The sequence below is a fragment of the Anomaloglossus baeobatrachus genome, chromosome 2 (genome assembly GCF_048569485.1).
Source record: "Anomaloglossus baeobatrachus isolate aAnoBae1 chromosome 2, aAnoBae1.hap1, whole genome shotgun sequence".
Taxonomy (NCBI): domain Eukaryota; kingdom Metazoa; phylum Chordata; class Amphibia; order Anura; family Aromobatidae; genus Anomaloglossus; species Anomaloglossus baeobatrachus.
This window is the reverse complement of record NC_134354.1, coordinates 478,460,209-478,479,641: the sequence shown is the minus strand read 5'-3', so window position 1 is coordinate 478,479,641 and position 19,433 is coordinate 478,460,209. Positions and strand designations below refer to the sequence as shown.

The 19,433-nt window shown below is 41.6% G+C and overlaps 1 protein-coding gene across 2 annotated transcripts in view; it reads right to left on the bottom strand.

Moving 5' to 3' along the window:
- LOC142291690 (ATP-binding cassette sub-family C member 5-like) overlaps positions 1 to 19,433 on the bottom strand; it is a 229,614-nt gene that overhangs the window by 180,086 nt on the left and 30,095 nt on the right. For both annotated transcript variants that reach the window (XM_075336404.1, XM_075336405.1), the window contains exon 4: positions 10,471 to 10,618. In XM_075336404.1, coding sequence (XP_075192519.1) covers positions 10,471 to 10,618 — 148 coding nt within the window. The remainder of the gene's footprint in view (positions 1 to 10,470; positions 10,619 to 19,433) is intronic.

Below are 19,433 nucleotides of genomic sequence, written 5' to 3'. Positions count from 1 at the left end.
TGTCCATTCCTTGTGTTCTTTAGCCCAAACAAGTCTCTTCTGCTTGTTGCCTGTCCTTAGCAGTGGTTTCCTAGCAGCTATTTTACCATGAAGGCCTGCTGCACAAAGTCTCCTCTTAACAGTTGTTCTAGAGATGAGAAGGTGTGTCCAAACCTTTGGTCTGTACTGTAGGTATGATGGAGCTGTGAAAGCTGCAGCCCATCAGGCACCACTGACAGGCTGCAGCGCTCACGTGATACAATGTCATCTGTCCAGGAGTGTTGAAACAGCACCAGTCTAGAAGGTGAGTACATGTTTTATCTATCTTATAGTAGGGAATTTAATGGTAAAGAAAGGTTTGTCCAGCAGTGAACAATCACTTTAAAGGGAATCTGTCAGCAGGTTTTTGCTACCTATCTAAGAGCAGAAAGATGTAGGCAAAGAGATTCTGAGTTCAACGATGCATCACATATATTACTGGCTGCATCCCTTCTGACAAAGATTTTATTTTTTGTATGTAGCAGTGCTCTGTGAGCTGCCCCCACCCACACAAGGCTTTCAGTGTTCATTTCCATAGACAGAAGCTGCTAATCACAGAAGGGGGCGGAGTTGGACTAGAGTTCACTGCAGCTGAGACACACTAATGATAAAGATAAGAGGCTTAAACTAACATAATAGGTAAACAAAAACAGACTATGAGATAAGACACACAGGGCTGAATCTTCTGTTTTAATTCCTGCAGCATGCTGTCTTTAGATTACTGTGCAGAAACCTGCTGACAGAGTCCCTTTAAGTCTAATTTCACACATTAAAATTTTACAAACCCTGTATAGATCACAAACTCAACAGCCTCATATATGCCTATTATCCAGTTAGTTGAGGTCAGGAGGCTGGCCAGTTGGACTGAGCATTGCGATCCAAGCATGATCCATGTTTTACGGATATGTAAATTTGGACACCTAGGAAGCTACTTTAAAAAACCCCCCAAACAAACGGATATGTGAACAGTTTCAGTAAAATTTATAATTTATAAGTGTGTTTGCTCTCTGTTTTAAACGAAAACAGCTCACAGAACAGAAAAACAGATGTTTTTCAGCTAGCTATTTCCATATTGAGCTAGATGTGAGCATAATCATACAGTGGGGGAAATAGGTATTGAACACATCACCAATTTTATAAGTAAATATAATTCTAAAGGTACTATTGACGTGAATTTCTGACCAGACGTTGGTAACAACCCATCCAATCCACACAGACAAAGACAAGAAACCATAGATGTCCATAAATTAAGTTATGTGTAATAATGTGAAATGATGAAAAGATAAATAGATGCAAAGCCAAATCTAACAGAAACTGGGGCACTACCACTGCAAAGGACTACTTTTTTGATTATAATAAAAAAAGAGAAAAAAAGCAATGCAAAAAAAAAATCGATGCACACCCAAAGATACAGGGAAATACATTTTATTAACCTTTTCCTATCCAATACAATCTCCTGTTTTGCTCATTGAAAACCTATTATAGGTCGTCATCAGTTATATTTATTCCAGCGTTCGGTAGTGAAAACGGAATCTGCTCAAACCCATTGGCAGAAGACGACAGTAAAATGCGTATGAAATATTGATGTCCCCTGCCAGGGGACAAAGGAGCTTAGATTATTTTGAATGTCCCCCTTGGGGGGCTCAGGATAGGAAAAGGTTAAAGGGAACCTGTCACCAAGATTTTCCCTTGTGAGCTGCAGCCAGTACCAGTAACCTCTTATATATGGCATTCTAGAATACTGTATATAAGAGCCCAGGGAGCTCTGTATAACATAAAATAGAACTTTATTATATTCGCCTAGTTGGCAGTTGAGTCTGATGGGCATCGTTTCTCTGTGGTCTGCTGCCTCTACTATCTTCTGCAGCCGCTGTCCTCCTTCCCAGCCTTGTGTGGATGATGCACCCTACGTCATCTACACAGAGTCCGCAATTGCACTCCTGACAGGCGCACTTTAATCTGCCCGGCTGGGGGCAGAGCAAAGTACTGCAATGCGCAGGCGTGAGGAAAGGTCAAAGACTGCCCACGCATGCACACTACAATACTTTGATCTGCCCTCAGCAATGGTGGCTCTGTTTCTATGTACATATTGTGTGTATTGATTTTATTTATTGTATTATGTCTGGATTGTATCATTTATTACTTTATATTGGATTTTGATTGCTTTTTGTATTATTTCATATCTAGATAAAGTCCAGCCTGACGAAGGCCATTAGGCTGAATCGTCACACGTTTGTGGACTATTTCATGTATAACAGTTGCACTTTTTTCTACCAATAAAATAAATCCCAGCATGACTTCAGTGTTTTTCCTTTTTGGAGTTTATTAGAGTGCTGGAGTTCTCTCTATTTATGCTTATCATTTTTTCTCCTGAGCACCTATCAATCGGTGACGCAGAGCCTCTCTCTTATATATTGCACAAGAAAAAGAGGCACTGGAACTGACAGCACTTACACCCATTGGACCTGACCGCCCCCTAGGTGAGTATCATAAAGTTGTTTTTTACATTATACAGAGCGCCCTGGGCTCTTATATACAGTATTCTAGAATGCTGTATATAAGAGTTTACTGGTGGTGGTCACAGCTTATAAGGGAAAAACCTGGTGACAGGTTCCCTTTAACACCACAATTTAAAACAATTACAACCATGACAACCCCATAAATACAGTGCCTACAAGTAGTATTCAACCCCCTGCAGATTTAGCAGGTTTGATATGATGCAAATACGTTAGAGCCTGCAAACTTCAAACAAGAGCAGGATTTATTAACAGATGCATAAATCTTACAAACCAACAAGTTATGTTGCTCAGTTAAATTTTAATACATTTTCAACATAAAAGTGTGGGTCAATTATTATTCAACCCCTAGGTTTAATATTTTGTGGAATAACCCTTGTTTGCAATTACAGCTAATAATCGTCTTTTATAAGTCCTGATCAGGCCGGCACAGGTCTCTTGAGTTATCTTGGCCCACTCCTCCATGCAGATCTTCTCCAAGTTATCTAAGTTCTTTTGGTGTCTCATGTGGACTTTAATCTTGAGCTCCTTCCACAAGTTTTCAATTGGGTTAAGGTCAGGAGACTGACTAGGCCACTGCAACACCTTGATTTTTTCCCTCTTGAACCAGGCCTTGGTTTTCTTGGCTGTGTGCTTTCGGTCGTTGTCTTGTTGGAAGATGAAATGACGACCCATCTTAAGATCCTTGATGGAGGAGCGGAGGTTCTTGGCCAAAATCTCCAGGTAGGCCGTGCTATCCATCTTCCCATGGATGCGGACCAGATGGCCAGGCCCCTTGGCTGAGAAACAGCCCCACAGCAAGATGCTGCCACCACCATGATTGCCTGTAGGGATGGTATTCTTGGGGTCGTATGCAGTGCCATCCAGTCTCCAAACGTCACGTGTGTGGTTGGCACCAAAGATCTAGATCTTGGTCTCATCAGACCAGAGAACCTTGAACCAGTCTGTCTCAGAGTCCTCCAAGTGATCATGAGCAAACTGTAGACAAGCCTTGACATGACGCTTTGAAATTAAAGGTACCTTACGGGCTCGTCTGGAACGGAGACCATTGCGGTGGAGTACGTTACTTATGGTATTGACTGAAACCAATGTCCCCACTGCCATGAGATCTTCCCGGAGCTCCTTCCTTGTTGTCCTTGGGTTAGCCTTGACTCTTCGGACAAGCCTGGCCTCGGCACGGGTGGAAACTTTCAAAGGCTGTCCAGGCTGTGGAAGGCTAACAGTAGTTCCATAAGCCTTCCACTTCCAGATGATGCTCCCAACAGTGGAGACAGGTAGGCCCAACTCCTTGGAAAGGATTTTGTACCCCTTGCCAGCCTTGTGACCCTCCACGATCTTGTCTCTGATGGCCTTGGAATGCTCCTTTGTCTTTCCCATGTTGACCAAGTATGAGTGCTGTTCACAAGTTTGGGGAGGGTCTTAATTAGTCAGAAAAGGCTGGAAAAAGAGATAATTAATCCAAACATGTGAAGCTCATTGTTCTTTGTGCCTGAAATACTTCTTAATACTTTAGGGGAACCAAACAGAATTCTGGTGGATTGAGGGGTTGAATAATAAATGACACTCTGAATAAACGTTTCACAATTTAAAAAAAAAAAAAAAAAGAAATAACATTCTTTTTTGCTGCAGTGCATTTCACACTTCTAGGCTGAGCTACAGTCCAAATGTCACAATGCCAAGTTAATTCCGAATGTGTAAACCTGCTAAATCTGCAGGGGGTTGAATACTACTTGTAGGCACTGTATATGTAAGTCATTATACAACAATGAAATGCAACAATAATACAGATGTAAGGCTGCTTTCACACTTGCATCGTTTTGCATCAGTTGCAACCATTGTGTGACTGATGCAATAGATGCGTTGCAGATAGTGCCACAACTGATGTGACTGATGCTGCAAAAAAGCTGATCCGTTGCAGCTTTTTTTTTCTGGAATTTACTCATCTGAGCATGCTCAGTTGGTAAATGACAGATCTGTCACAGGAATCTGTCCAGTGACGCATTCCGACGAATTCCGCTCCTATAGGCTTCCATTATAAAAACGACGGACGCCGACGGAATCCTGCACATTGCATTTTTTCGACGCTCCGAAAAACGCTACATGCTTCGTTGCTGCTGCCCAACGGTCAGTCATTCCATGACTGATCGGTAGCGCGGCGGATGCAACGCAAGGCCTTCAGTCGCAATCCGTCGTCCATACAAGTCTATGGGGAAAAAACGGAATCCTGCAAAATATTTTGTCGGATACTGTATTTCCTCAAGGTGACGGATTGCAACTGATGCAAAACGACGCAAGTGTGAAAGCAGCCTAACATGTGTGGTAAGATGCCTCTAGATTGAAATATATACAATCAATAACATATCAATATGAGCATAAAGTCACTGATGGGTCTTGGAATGAGATAGATACTAAGCTACTCTGTTTTTCAGTGACACGCTTGAGATTCCCCCATGGGTCCCTCCTTGTAGCCATAGGTTTTGTAATATGTGCTTTCTATTGATTATTTCTCATATAATTTGGATGCTAATTCATATTTGTGTTATTCTTTATGCATAAATGTTCACAGTTTCATGCAGACATACTTGCTAACTTATTTCGTGATTACCACTTTTTTTGTGCTCTTTATATATGTTCAGATTTACATTCCTGATTAATGCTGTTGAAATTGTTTGCTTATGGTTTGAGAATTTATTACATGGTTAAACACATTTAACTTCATTATTACCTATTCACTGAAAGACCCATTAGTAGCTTTATGGTCATAGTGATATGTTATTGACTGTATATATTTCAAACACACGTGGAATGAAATACTTAACAAAAAAGTGTGAAACAACTGAAAATATGTCTTATATTCTTCAAAGGTTCTTCAAAGTAGCCACCTTTTGCTCTGATTACTGCTTTGCACACACTTGCCATTCTCTTGATGAGCTTCAAGAGGTAGTCACTGGAGATGGTCTTCCGACAGTCTTGAAGCAGTTCCCAGAGATGCTTAGCACTTGTTGGCTCTTTTGTCTTCACTCTGCGGTCCAGCTCACCCCAAACCATCTCGATTGGGTTCAGGTCTGGTGACTGTAGAAGCCAAGTCATCTGGCGTAGCACCCCATCACTCTCCTTCTTAGTCAAATAGCCCTTACACAGCCTGGAGGTGTGTTTTGGGTCATTGTCCTGTTGAAAAATAAATGATGGTCCAACTAAACGCAAACCGGATGGAATAGCATGCTTGCTACTGCAATATGCTGTGGTATCCATGCTGGTTCAGTATGCCTTCAATTTTGAATAAATCCCCAATAGTGTTAACAGCAAAACACTCCCACACCATCCCACGTCCTCTTCTATGCTTCACGGTGTGAACCAGGCATGTAGAGTCCATCCTTTCACCTTTTCTGCGTCGCACAAAGACACGGTGGTTGGATCCAAAGATCTCAAATTTGGACTCATCAAACTAAAGCAAAGATTTCCACTGGTTTATTGTCCATTCCTTGTATTCTTTAGCCCAAACAAGTCTCTTCTGCTTGTTGCCTGTCCTTAGAAGTGGTTTCCTAGCAACTATTTTACCATGAAGGCCTGCTGCACAAAGTCTCCTTTTACTAGTTTTTCTAGAGATGTCTCTGCTGCTAGATCTCTGTGTGGCATTGACCTGGTCTCTAATCTGAGCTGCTTTTAACCTGCTATTTCTGAGGCTGGTGACTCGGATAAACTTATCCTCCGCAGCAAAGGTGACTCTTGGTCTTACTTTCCTGGGGCGGTCCTCATGTGAGCCAGTTTCTTTGTAGTGTTTGATGGTTTTTGCCACTGCACTTGGGGACACTTTCAAAGTTTTCCCAATTTTTTGGACTGACTGATCTTAATTTCTTAAAGTAATGATGGCCACTCATTTTTCTTTACTTAGCTGCTTTTTTCTTGCCATAATACAAATTCTAACAGTCTATTCAGTAGGACTATCAGCTGTGTATCCACCAGACTTCTGCACAACACAACTGATGGTCCCAACCCCATTTATAAGGCAAGAAATCACACTTATTAAACCTGACAGGGCATACCTGTGAAGCAAAAACCATTTCCGGTGACTACCTCTTGAAGCTCATCAAGAGAATGCCAAGAGTGTGCGAAGCAGTAATCAAAGCAAAAGGTGACTACTTTGAAGAACCTAGAATATAAGACATATTTTCAGTTGTTTCACACTTTTTTGTTAAGTATTTCATTCAACATGTGTTAATTCATAGTTTTGATGCCTTCAATCTGAATCTCCATTTTTCAGAGTCATGAAAATAAAAAAAACTCTTTGAATGAGAAGGTGTGTCCAAACTTTTGGTCTGTACTGTGTGTATACATTGTATACATATATATATATATATATATATATATATATGAGGCTGCAAGGCTTTAATTGTTTTTAATTGTGTACTGTTATGGTGTTAATAAGATTTATTTCTCTGTATCTCTTGGTGTGCACTTTTTCTTCATTGCTTTTTGACTCTCTTTTTTTTAATAATGAAAAATTATACAGGGAAAAAGTATTGAAACATGAAGGAAGAGAGGTGCAAAAAGCCACGGGAAGTTATAATATCAGCACTAATCTATCAGAAATTAGAACGTAATCCTGCCAATTAGTGAAATGTAATAGCGGGTTCAACTAATGGCCTATAAAAATGTGTCTCATTACCAAAATGACACACAAGAAACATCTCATGATGGGTAAAAGCAGTGGGCTGTCTCATGACCTTTACATACTGATGGAGTTCATTACAGAAGAATTTCTACTACTGAAGCCTCCAGTGAGCACTGTTGGGACCATAATCTAGAAATGGAAAGAACATAATATCACCATAAACCAGCCATGATCAGATGCTCCCTGCAAGATTTCAGACAGAGTGAAAGAACAGTTGTCCAAGAGCAAAGGATCACCTGAGGAGAAAAAAAATTGTGTAAAAAAAAAAATAAAATCCAATAAGTAATGCACTTAACTTCCATGGCCTGTGTGCATGCTCACCAGGTAAGACTCCATTGCTGAACAAAAAGCATGTTCAAGCGCGTTTATAGTTCGCTCAACAACATTTAGCGATGCCTGTCAAATACTAGGAGAATATTGTCTGGTCAGATGAGACAAAAATTTAATTCTTTAGCTGTCATAATAAACAACATGTTTGTAGGCATTTAACACCATACCAACAGTGAAGTTTGTTGGTAGGAACATCATGGTGTGGGGCTGTTTTTAAACATACGGCAAACTTCATATAATTGAAGGAAGGATGAATGGAAAAATGTACAAGACATTGCTTTTAAAAATTTGCAGCCATCTAGCCAGATCATGCTGATGAAACAAGAGTGGACAGTTCAGCAAGAACATTATCCAAAACCACAGCTAAGGAAACTCTCAATTGGTTTCAGATGAAGAAAATAAAGCTGCTAGAATGTCCCAGCCAATAACCTGACTTGAATGCAATAGAAAATTTGTAGAAGAAACTAAAGCTCAAAGTTCATAGGAGGACCCACGTTACGTTCAGATTTTGAAGAATGTTTATATGGAAGAATGGGCCAAAATGACACCTGAGCAATGCATGTGACTAGTTTCTGCATATAGAAGGCGTCTTGAAGCTGTCATCACCAACAATGACTGTTGTAGCAAGTATTCAATAAATTTCAGTAAGCGTACTCAATACTTTTTCCCAGTGTCATTATTACACATAACTTATTTCATGGACATCTATGGTTTGGCTTCTTTGCCTGCATGGATTGGATGGGTTGTTACTGACATCTGGTGAGCATGTCAATAGCACCTTTAGAAATATATTTACTTACATAATTGATGATGTGTTTAATACATATTTCACCCACTGTATGTCTATGTTTGAGATAGTTTAAACTATGGGTCTACCTTCTAGTGGATCGGTCACCAAATTTTGTCTTAAAAACTGTATCCATTTTTAAATAGCTCTCTTAGACTTGATGGTGAAAATTCAAATCATAGTAAGGGTACCGTCTCACTAAACGATGTACCAGTGATTCCGACCACGATACGACCTGGTCAGGATCGCTGGTGCATCGCTATATGGTCACTGGTGAGCTGTCACTCAGGCAGATCTCGACAGCGACCAGCCACCAGCCACCAGCGACTCTGCGCTTGGTAACCAGGGTAAATATCGGGTAACTAAGCAAAGTGCTTAGCGTACACTGCTTAGCGCTGTCTCCCTGCACACGTAGCCTGGGTACACACCGGGTTACTAAGCAAAGCACTTTGCTTAGTTACCCGATACTTACCCTGGCTACGTGTGCAGGGAGCCAGCGCTAAGTGGTGTACGCTGGTAACCAGGGTAAATATTGGGTAACCAAGCAAAGTGCTTTGCTTAGTTACCCGATATTTACCCTGGTTACCAGCGTACGATGCTTACACAGAGTCAGTGCTCGTTGGTCTCCCGTAGTCAAACACGCCAATGTGTGCTGCACAGCGGGAGACCAACGAGCAAAAAATGAACCAGAACAGTGTGTAACGAACAGCGATTTCACAGCAGGGACCAGGTCACTGATTAGTGTCACACACAGCGAGATCCCTGATGAGGTCACTGGTACGTCACAAAACCTGTGACTCAGCAGCGATCTCGCTAGAGATCTTGCTATGTGAGAAGTACCCTTTACTGTACAGACATTTCTGAAAGATTTTCTGCCTGATATCACAATAAAACTGTAAGCTAGATACTAATATATTATAGACCCAACAACAGAGATATTGAATAGCGAGAAAAGGGTCCAGGAGAAATCTCCTATCTCCTGGACCCTTTTCTGATATCACAATAACACCAAGCTGGACTCATAAAATCCTTATCTTAACTTCAAGAAAGAAAACTGACAAAATGGTTTTACAGCTATTCCAACAGAGATGTTCAAGGTAAGCACCAGAACCTCATTGGTCTTACAAGTCTTAAGGCCCCTTTACACACTGAGACTTTCAGCGATCCCACCAGCGATCCCAACCTGATAGGGATCGCTGGTAAGTTGCTAGGAGGTTGCTGGTAAGAGGTCACACAGTCAGACGCTCCAGCGATCCCACCAGCAACCTGACCTGGCAGGGATCGCTGGAGCATCGCTACATGGGTTGCTGGTGAGCTGTCACCAGCAACCAGTGACCAGCCCCCAGCCAGCAGCGACGCACTGAAGCGATGCTGCGCTTGGTAACTAAGGTAAATATCGGGTAACCAACCCGATATTTACCTTGGTTACCAGCGCACGCAGCTACACGTGCAGAGAGCAGGGAGCAGCGCACACCGCTTAGCGCTGGCTACCTGCTCTCATAGTTACAGCACACATCGGGTTAATTACCCGATGTGTACTCTGCTACACGTGCAAGGAGCAGGAGCCGGCACTGACAGTGAGAGCGGCGGAGGCTGGTAACGAAGGTAAATATCGGGTAACCAAGGACAGGGCTTCTTGGTTACCCGATGTTTACCGTGGTTACCAGTGTCCGCAGAAGCCGGCTCCTGCTGCCTGCACATTTAAGTCCCCTTTACACACTGAGACTTTCTAGCGATCATGCTGCACAGCGGGAAACAAAGGACCAAAGAATGGTCCTGAACGATTTGTAGCGATCAGCAACTTCACAGCAGGGGCCAGGTCGCTGATGTGTTTCACACACTGCAATGTCGCTGGGGAGGTCGCTATTACGTCACAAAACCGGTGACGTTACAGCGATGTCGTTTGCGATGTTGCAGTGTGTAAAGCCACCTTTACAGAGCTATTTATTGAGGTATATATATATATATACTGTAATATATATATATATATATATATATATATATATATATAATAATCTGGTGACAAATTCTCCTTAAAGTGCAGTGATTTAGCAATAATCAGGTAAAAAAAAATTCTCCTACATTTTCGGCACACGGTAGCATTGCATATCATTATACTAATCTAGGCAAACAGAATATGAACTCACTGGGCCAATAAAGTTGGCTACCATGGTAATAATCAGACACAGTGAAGACAGCAAAAATCTAGTTCGGCAGAAACGCCATAGCACCAGTGTGAGAGATGCTTTCCTCTTCCCTCGTTTCTGGATCTCTGCTTCCCAAAGTCTCTGAAGCCTGTTCATATGAAGAGAAAGAATATTTAGATCTATATAGGAACTAAAGCTACAAATGCACCTATATGTATAGCTAGTGTACTTATTCACACTTTTAGATCATTTCTGAGATATACAGGTATATAAAGAAGATAATAGTTGCATTTTTTGTAACTTGATATATTAGGGAATTTCCTCAATTGTTCTTATAGCAGGTCGGGTAGGAGAAGAAATTTGCACTTTCTCGAATAACACATTTGCAAGGCAAGAAGTGAAAGCAAAATATGCTACTTTTTTTTAAAAAATATGATGGGTGATGAAACGCCCTGTAGATATCATGGAGGTTATGGAGAGAGCTGGGGAAAGGGGCTCCTAGACTGGCCCTCAGGCTTGGGGGCGCTAGCTATCACTGATCTCAGAGTTACCTCTGAAGGCGAGGATGTCTGAGCCGCAACCCTGACCCTGCTGATGACTAGCCCACATCTTATACCCCCTCCTCCCAACCCCAAGGGAAGAGCGGGACAAGAGTGTGATTAAACCAACAGAGATAGACAAACAGGGAAAACCAAAACTCCATCTCACAGCATACTCATTCAGAGGTATAAGACAATAAGAGGTAAGAAGGAAAATAAGAGTAGGGATGAAACAACAAGCTGAAAGGAGGACTCCACGACAACTCCAAACACCATGCAATATAATCACTAGCAGGACTGGAACACATCTTAAAAAGACAGGGAACATATGTGATAGGTTTCCAACAACATGTGACCCAAAAGATAACCTAGTCTGCTGGTTATCTCATGCTAGAATGACCATGACTGAGCACACAGCTGGTTGATGCCCAAGCCTGCCTGTGTAACTCAGAAACACAAGAGAGACCATAGGGTGGAGTGTCAGAATCTGTAGTGTGAACAGCGTCTGATGCTGACATGACAATCGCCGAGTTTTGAGCAAAACTCCATGTGACAGTAGATCAGTGGCAGTTGAGATTATGAGACTCCCATCGGTCGTTCTAAAGACATGTCAGAAGTGCACTGCTCAGGAGGCAAATTGCTCAGCTCCTGCCTGAGCGCATGCCCAGAATTGTGTATGAGTTCATAGACTGGAAACCTCTCTTTACACATCATTCTTCCAAATTTCTCAAATAGTCAGAAGGTGGCTTCATATATGAAAATAACTTTACCCCAGACTTCTGCAGTTCAATCTGTGCACTTTCTGCAGTTATTATTCCCTCTGATAAATCCCCATTATCATTGTCATTTCAACGATCCCTAAGCTACAAGTGCATCTCAATAAATTAGAATATCATTAAAAAGTTCATTTGTTTCAGTAATTCAATACAAAAAGGGAAACATATTATATAGAGTCATTACAAACAGTGTTTCAAGTGTTTATTTCTGTTACAGCTGATGATTATGGCTTACAGCCAATGAAAACCAAAAAGTCATTATCTCAGAAAATTAGAATAATTACCACAAAATAGCTGCAAAGGCTTCCTAAACATTTAAAATAATCCCCTTGCCTGGTTCAGTAGGCTACACAATCATGCGGAAGACTGCTGACTTGACACATGCCCAGAAGGCAGTCATTGACACATTCCACAAGGAGTCTAAGCCGCATAAGGTATTTGCTAAAGAAGCTGGCTGTTCACAGAGTGCAGTATCCAAGCATATCAATGGAAAGTTGAGTGAATGGAAAAAGTGTGGTAGAAAAAGGTGCACAAGCAACCGGGATAACCACAGCCTTGATACGATTGTTAAGAAAAGACTATTCAAAAATTTGGGGGAGATTCACAAGGAGTGGACTGCTGCAGGAGTCAGTGCTTCAAGAGCCACCACACACAGACGTATCCAGGACATGAGCTACAACTGTTGCATTCCTTGTGTCAAGAGACTTATGACCGATAGACAACGCCAGAAACGTCTTACCTGGGCCAAGGAGAAAAGAACTGGACGGTTGTTCAGTGGTCCAAGGTGTTGTCTTCTGATGAAAGTAAATTTTGCATTTCATTTGGAAATCGCGGTCCCAGAGTCTGGAGGAAGAGTGGAGAGGCCATAATTCAAGCTGCTTGAGGTCTGGTGTGACGTTTCCACAATCAGTGATGGTTTGTGGAGCCATGTCATCTGCTGGGGTAGGTCCACTGTGTTTTATCAAGACCAAAGTTAGAGCAGCCGTCTACCAGGAAATTTTACAGCACTTCATGCTTACCTCTGCCAACAAGCTCTTTGGAGATGGAAATTTTATTTTCCAGCAGAACTTGGCACCTGTCCACACTGCCAAAAGTACTAATACCTGGTTTAATAACCACAGTATCACTGTGCTTGATTGGGCAGCAAATTTACAATTTGCCTTAGGCAACAACAACCCTAAACTAAAGACTGATTTATTAATACATAACTTTTAATTAATGTTTTAAAGATCATAGGAGAGACAAACTATTAAAAAATGCTGAGCGCTGTGATCCATCTTAGACCATATAAGCAATCATTTTAGCCATAAGGAATTCCCTATTCAGACTTATTGATCAAATGTCCATAGCATAGTCTATATGTCATTGACTCATTACTATGGTATATGACCACAGCGTTCGCTATTTAAAAAAACAGTAGCCTCACCAGTCTTTGGTTTAGGGTTCCACTTGCCTAAGGCTGCTTTCACACCTCCAGTTTTAGCAGAGCCGGCCAATCCGGCTCTAAAACCTATGCAACGGATGCGGCGACAAAACCGCATCCGTTGTTTTTTACATCCGTTTTTTGCCGCTTGCGGCAGGCTACTGAGCATGCGCAGTGGAAAAAACCGCATGCGGTGTTTTCCGCAGGACGCCGCATGCGGCATCCATAGGCATGCATTGCAAATCGCGCCGCATCGGCCGGATGTGGCGCAATGCGTTTTTTTTTTGCTGGACAAAAAAACGTGCCAGGCAACGTGCTATCCGGCCGCTGCATCAGCTAAATCTGCCGCATGAGGCAAAAAACGGACGGAACGCAAGCCCATGCGGCATAATACGGCACTAATGTAAGTCTATGCAAAAAAAACGCAACCGCCGGCAAAAAAAAAAAACGGTTGCGTTTTTTCTGCAAAGCGCCGTATTGTGCCGCACAGGAAAAACTGGATGTGTGAAAGCAGCCTAAGGCAAATTGTAAATTAGTATCCATTAACTCCTACGCTGGCTCATAGAACGAGTTTTTTCTTTAGTAAATGATTGGCCAGCAATCTCGCCTGACCTAAACTCCATAGAGACTCTATGGGGTATTGTCGAGATGAAGATGAGACACCAGACCCAACAATGCAGACGAGCTGAAGGCTGCTATGAAACCAACCTGGGCTTCCATAACATCTCAGCAGTGCCACAGGCTGATCGCTTCCATGCCATGCCGCATTGATGCAGTAATTCATGCAAAAGGAGCCCCGACCAAGTATTGAATGACAAAGGAATTCAGCTCACCCACTCCAAGTCTCCAGGCCCTCTCTCTGCAGCACGGACAATCGGCCGGGCAGCTGCAAGCATGTGAGATGAAGTCCAGCGCAGGAAAGAAGGCACTCTTAAATATAAATTTCCATATGGTTTATTCCATGTGCACACATATAGAGGTAGGTACAGACAGCCCCTGTGCAGGGGAAGAATGACTAGCGACGCGTTTCGACCGTATTACACGGTATTAGTCATGACCAAGTATTGAGTGCATTTACTGTACAGACTTTTCAGTAGGCGCCAACATTTCTGAGTTTAAAATCTTTTTTTTCAGTTGGTCTTATATAATATTCTAATTTTCTGAGATAATGACTTTTTCTTTTTCATTGGCTGTAAGCCATAATTATCAACATTAACAGAAATAAACACTTGGAATAGATCACTCTGTTTGTAATGACTCTATATCATATATGTGATTCCTTTTTATATTGAATCACTGAAATAAATTAACTTTTTGATGATATTCTAATTTATTGAGATGTTCTTGTAGATGCTCAGGAAAAGAGGCAATTAAAACAACATAATAATGGTGCCTGGTTTAAAAGGGTTAATTCTATCATTTCCAAACATACAGCTTAAAGTGAACAGCAACATTTAGAGATCGGTGGATTGTTTGAAATTCAAATTCGCCAGCTTTGCTGAATTGTCTCTGAAAACTAGCTTTGCAGTGAATAAATTCACTGTGAATCATAATATTAACCCCTTAACGACTGCTGGAAGTAAAGTTACGTCCTAGCGGGTGTAGTGTTAATCTCCCCTGGCTGCTGCCGGCATCCGGGTGAAATCGGCGCACATCTCAGTTGATTTGTATAGCTGACATGTTTGCCTGCCAGGTACGAATGGAATCACGTTCTGCCCGTGCCTTTTAACCCCTTAAATGGCGCTATCAATATGTGACAGCACCATTATGATAGCAATCGCACTATAAGTTTACTCACAGGCCTCTACTGGAAGTCACGTGATGAGACCACGTGGATCCGGTGGTTGTCATGGTAGCACAGGGTCATGTGATGACTCCTGTGCTCGCATGACTAAGGTCTTGTAAAAAAACAGCCGAGTACTGGCTGTTACAAGAGATGATCATTTCTCCCGGTCTGAGCTGTGCTGCTCTGATCGGGAGAAATGAATGAGCTATTAGACAGCTGATCATTATAGCCTCTAGGGGGACTAGTAAAATAAAAAAAAAGTTTAAAAAAAAGTTTTTAAAAATTAAAAAAAAATTAACCCAAGAACGCGCAACCATAGAAATCTACCATAGAAAACAAGTAACCTAGCAGGTCTGCGAGGCCCCAGGTATGCCTTCTAGAGTTATAAAACCTAAAAGTTCAATTCACCCCCCATTGCCCATTAAAAATTAAAGGGTTAAAAAACTAAAAATAAAATATACACACATTTGGTATTGCCGCGATCAGAAACGCCCAATCTATCAAAATATAGAATCAATTAATCTAATCGGTAAACGGTGTAGCGGCAAAAAAATTACAAACACCAAAATTACATTTTTTGGTCGCCAGAAATTTGGCGTAAAATGCAAAAATAGGCGATCAAAACGTATCATCTGCACAAAAATGGCACAGTTAAAAACGTCAGCTCGATACGCAAAACATAAGCCACTTTTTTGGACAAACTTCTGGGTTTTTTTTAACCCTTTAGATAAAAGTAAACCTATTCATGTTTGGTGTCTACAAACTCACACCAACCGGAGGCATCACACCGACACATCAGTTTTAACATATAGTGAATACTGTAAATAAAATATCTCAAAAACAATAGTGCAATCACAGTTTTTTTGCAATTTTTCTGCATTTGGAATTTTTTTGCCATTTTTCCAGTACACTATATCGTAAACCCCATGGTTTCATTTAAAAGTACAGCTTGTTCCACAAAAACGAGCCCTCACATGATCATGGTGACTAAAAAATAAAAAAAGGCATATCTCTCAGAAGAAAAATGATGAAAAAAAAAAAACGGAAAGCGCAAAATCCACCAGTTGTGAAGGGGTTAAACAGCCTCCAATTGACCATAAAATACGTATACAACACTCTGAAGTCTCCTAGAGCTGTATTGAACCTGTTTGAGCTCTTTAATGTAAACACAGCTTTAGGCCTGCGACACACATCCGTGCCGCCGCCACGTGTTTGTCATTTTTTACACGTACCGGCGGCACGGAGACATGTTAAGCAATGCTACCCTATTGTAGCAGGCACACACACATAAAACCACACGGAACGTGTGTCCGTGTGCGTTTGTACGTGTGTGCGTTTTTCAAAGCGCTGAGATGTCAGTGTTTTCTCCGACAGCACGGGTGTCACACGGCCCGCACCCGTACCACACGGGTGTAGTGTGGATGCGGTCCCGTGTGACACGCGCCGGAGAAAACACACGTGTCAGTGAAAAAAAACCAAAACATTAACTCACCTTCTCCAGCCCTCCTGTCTCTGCCGCTGCTGCCTCTTGCTGCCGACCGCCGCTCATTATTCTCATTTAATATTCATTTCACTGCCTAGCAGCAGCGGGGAAACGGCAGGGCTGGAGCCGAAGATCAGCACCACAGACAGCAGCGCGGACAGCAGGAAGGACCAGGTGAGTATGTAAATTACCGGTTCTACGTGTGCTATCGTGGATAGCACACGTAGAACACACGTGGCCCGCACGTACCAGAGACACGTACTTACCTGCACGCAACACGCAGGGGAAATATGTGTCTCTCGGCACGTGCGTGATTTTCACGTGAGTGTGGCAGAGGCCTTACTAATGTCCAAGTCACCTTAACTTAGGGGAAAGCAGATGGTAACCAGTGCTAAACAGCAGTGGTATTTTGGTGTTATAATCAGTTATGATATTGGACTGAGTATGCAATAAAACATATTTTTTATAACACGCATACTTTGTGATGTAGACACTTGTGTTTACATTTTTGGATTATAGAGTGTTTTTTTTTTGCTTTTGCCTTTAAAAAAATATGGCTTACCCATCTCACAATGAAGGAAGAATATTATCTGTGATACACAAGCCTTGGTTTCAGGATTTTGTTTTATTAGTAAAAGTAGCAGTAAATGGTTTAATACTGTTTTTCTTGTTTGCAGTGTGTGAAGAATAAAAAAAAGGCTGTTAATAAGGTGTTGTTACTGTAGCATATCACAGCTCAATCAATATAGTTAAGCTAATCAATGTAACTCTATAAGGGCCTCATTCTTGCTCTTATAGAGTTACATTGAGCGCTTGTGATGTAACTTCTGACTTCCGACCAGTCAGAAGTTACGGGAAGAAGATGGTGCTGCAGGACTGGAGCTAAAAAAAGGATGAAGACAGTGAGTATACTTACGGGGGCAGGGGACTTACAATTAAAATACCATTCAAGTATTGAAACAAAACTACACTGTAGTGGTGGTTTAAATGGATTTTTTTGGATAGAGTTAATCCAGTACTGTGATGTGAATATAGTTCCATGCGAATAACTTCACATGATATATAAATCATATGATTTTTCATGTGAAAAGCAATTTAAAGAAGCATGTCCAAAAAATGTTGGTGGCAAAACTCAAATTTTGAAAAAAAAGCTGAAAAAATAATAGAAAAAGTGCCACTTTTGAAAATTAAAGTTGGCATTCTTATGTGTGTTTTTTGGGCACCAAACATACCCAAAAGTACATGTGAAGAGTAATGTATATATATATATATATATATATATATACATATATATATATATATATATATATATATATATACATATACACACACACACACACACACACACACACATTACATCCATTCTACCAGTCAGGGGCGGACACACTTGTTGGTGCAGCCGGTTAAACTGCATAGGGGCCCAGAGGTGAGAAACCTGTGTGAGTGGATTATAGACAAGCTGGCCTAACAGCTCCATTGGGCCTATCCCCAGATTGGTAATCTCTTTTATCTTAAGCAGTGCGTCGAGAAGGGAACCATGCCTGTAGCTCCATTGTCTGCACTAAATGGTAACTGCAAAGTTTCAGGAAGTTGTCCTCAGCTTCCTGCCTTTTCTGTCCTGTGCTCTCTCAAAGATCCAGCAGTGTGATGGCATCATTGCACTATCTGCATCATCCAGCAAGTGGTGCCATGAGGGATCAACTAGAGAGGATAAGTGATTCATTTTTCTTTTAACTCAGTGGGCGAGACCACGATGGAAGAGGAGAGGGAGAGGACAATACAGGGTCTTATAATGAATTGGGGAAAGAGGACAATACAGTGCCTCTTAATGAATTGGGAGGTGACAGAATGCAACACATGATCTTATGATTTGGGGGGAAAGAAAAGACAATACAGGGAATTATCATGAATTAGGTGTGTGAGAGAGGATAATACCGGATCTTATAATTAATTTGGGGATGAGAGAGAACAATACAAGGTTGTATAATGAATTGGGGGGACAATAGGGATAGGGATAAAAGGTCTTATAATAAATTAGGGATAGAAGAGGACAATACAGGACCTTATAATGAATTGTGGGTAGAAAGAGGACAATAATGGGTCTTCAAAGGAATTTGGTGAGAGAGGACAATACAGAGTCTGATAACGAGCAGGAGTAAAAGAAAGGAAAATACAAAGACTTATTAATAAATTGAGGGGGTGAAAGAGAGCAATACAGTGTCTTATGATGAACTTAGGAAGTGAGAGAAGACAATGCAGACATTTATATCGAGTTTGAGGTGAAATATGACAATACAGGGTCTTATAATGAATTGTATTGTGAGAGAGGACAATACAGGGTCTTATAATGAATTGTATTGTGAGACAGGACAATACAGGGTCTTATAATAAATTGGGGGTGAGAGAGGACACAGGACAGAGACTGGTGTGTTTGGGGGGAGAGTCACACTGGCTATTTAATTTATACGTAATAAGGTGGATAAGTAGCTACTTATAGGTAATGGTTGGCACAGTGCTAGCATATCAATTTATTTGAATGCTGCATGGTTAATTATATATTGGTAGGGATCATATTTGTATTTGTAGACATAGTATGACACAGTATGTAGAAATTTCTTATTCAAAACAAAAATGTGTAAGGAATATATGTGTCAACCCTGCAGCGGATCGAACCGCTCGGATCCACGGGTGGTGATTACTTGTGGCTCGAGGGTCTCCGGACCCGGGGGCTAGGGGCCACACTCAAATGGAAAAGGGGGTAATTACAGGGGAATTGGTATAGTTCGTGACCCCACCCGTGGTGTATGGTAATTGGGAGTACCGCCGCTGCCGTTGGGAGTACCCGGGTGATGGAGTGGGGCAGCAAGATGACGTTACCCTCCATGGGTAGGGGTAGGCCCCGGGACTCTGGATGGTGATGCGGGGTGCAGTGCAGGGGTCAGTCGGGTACTCATTC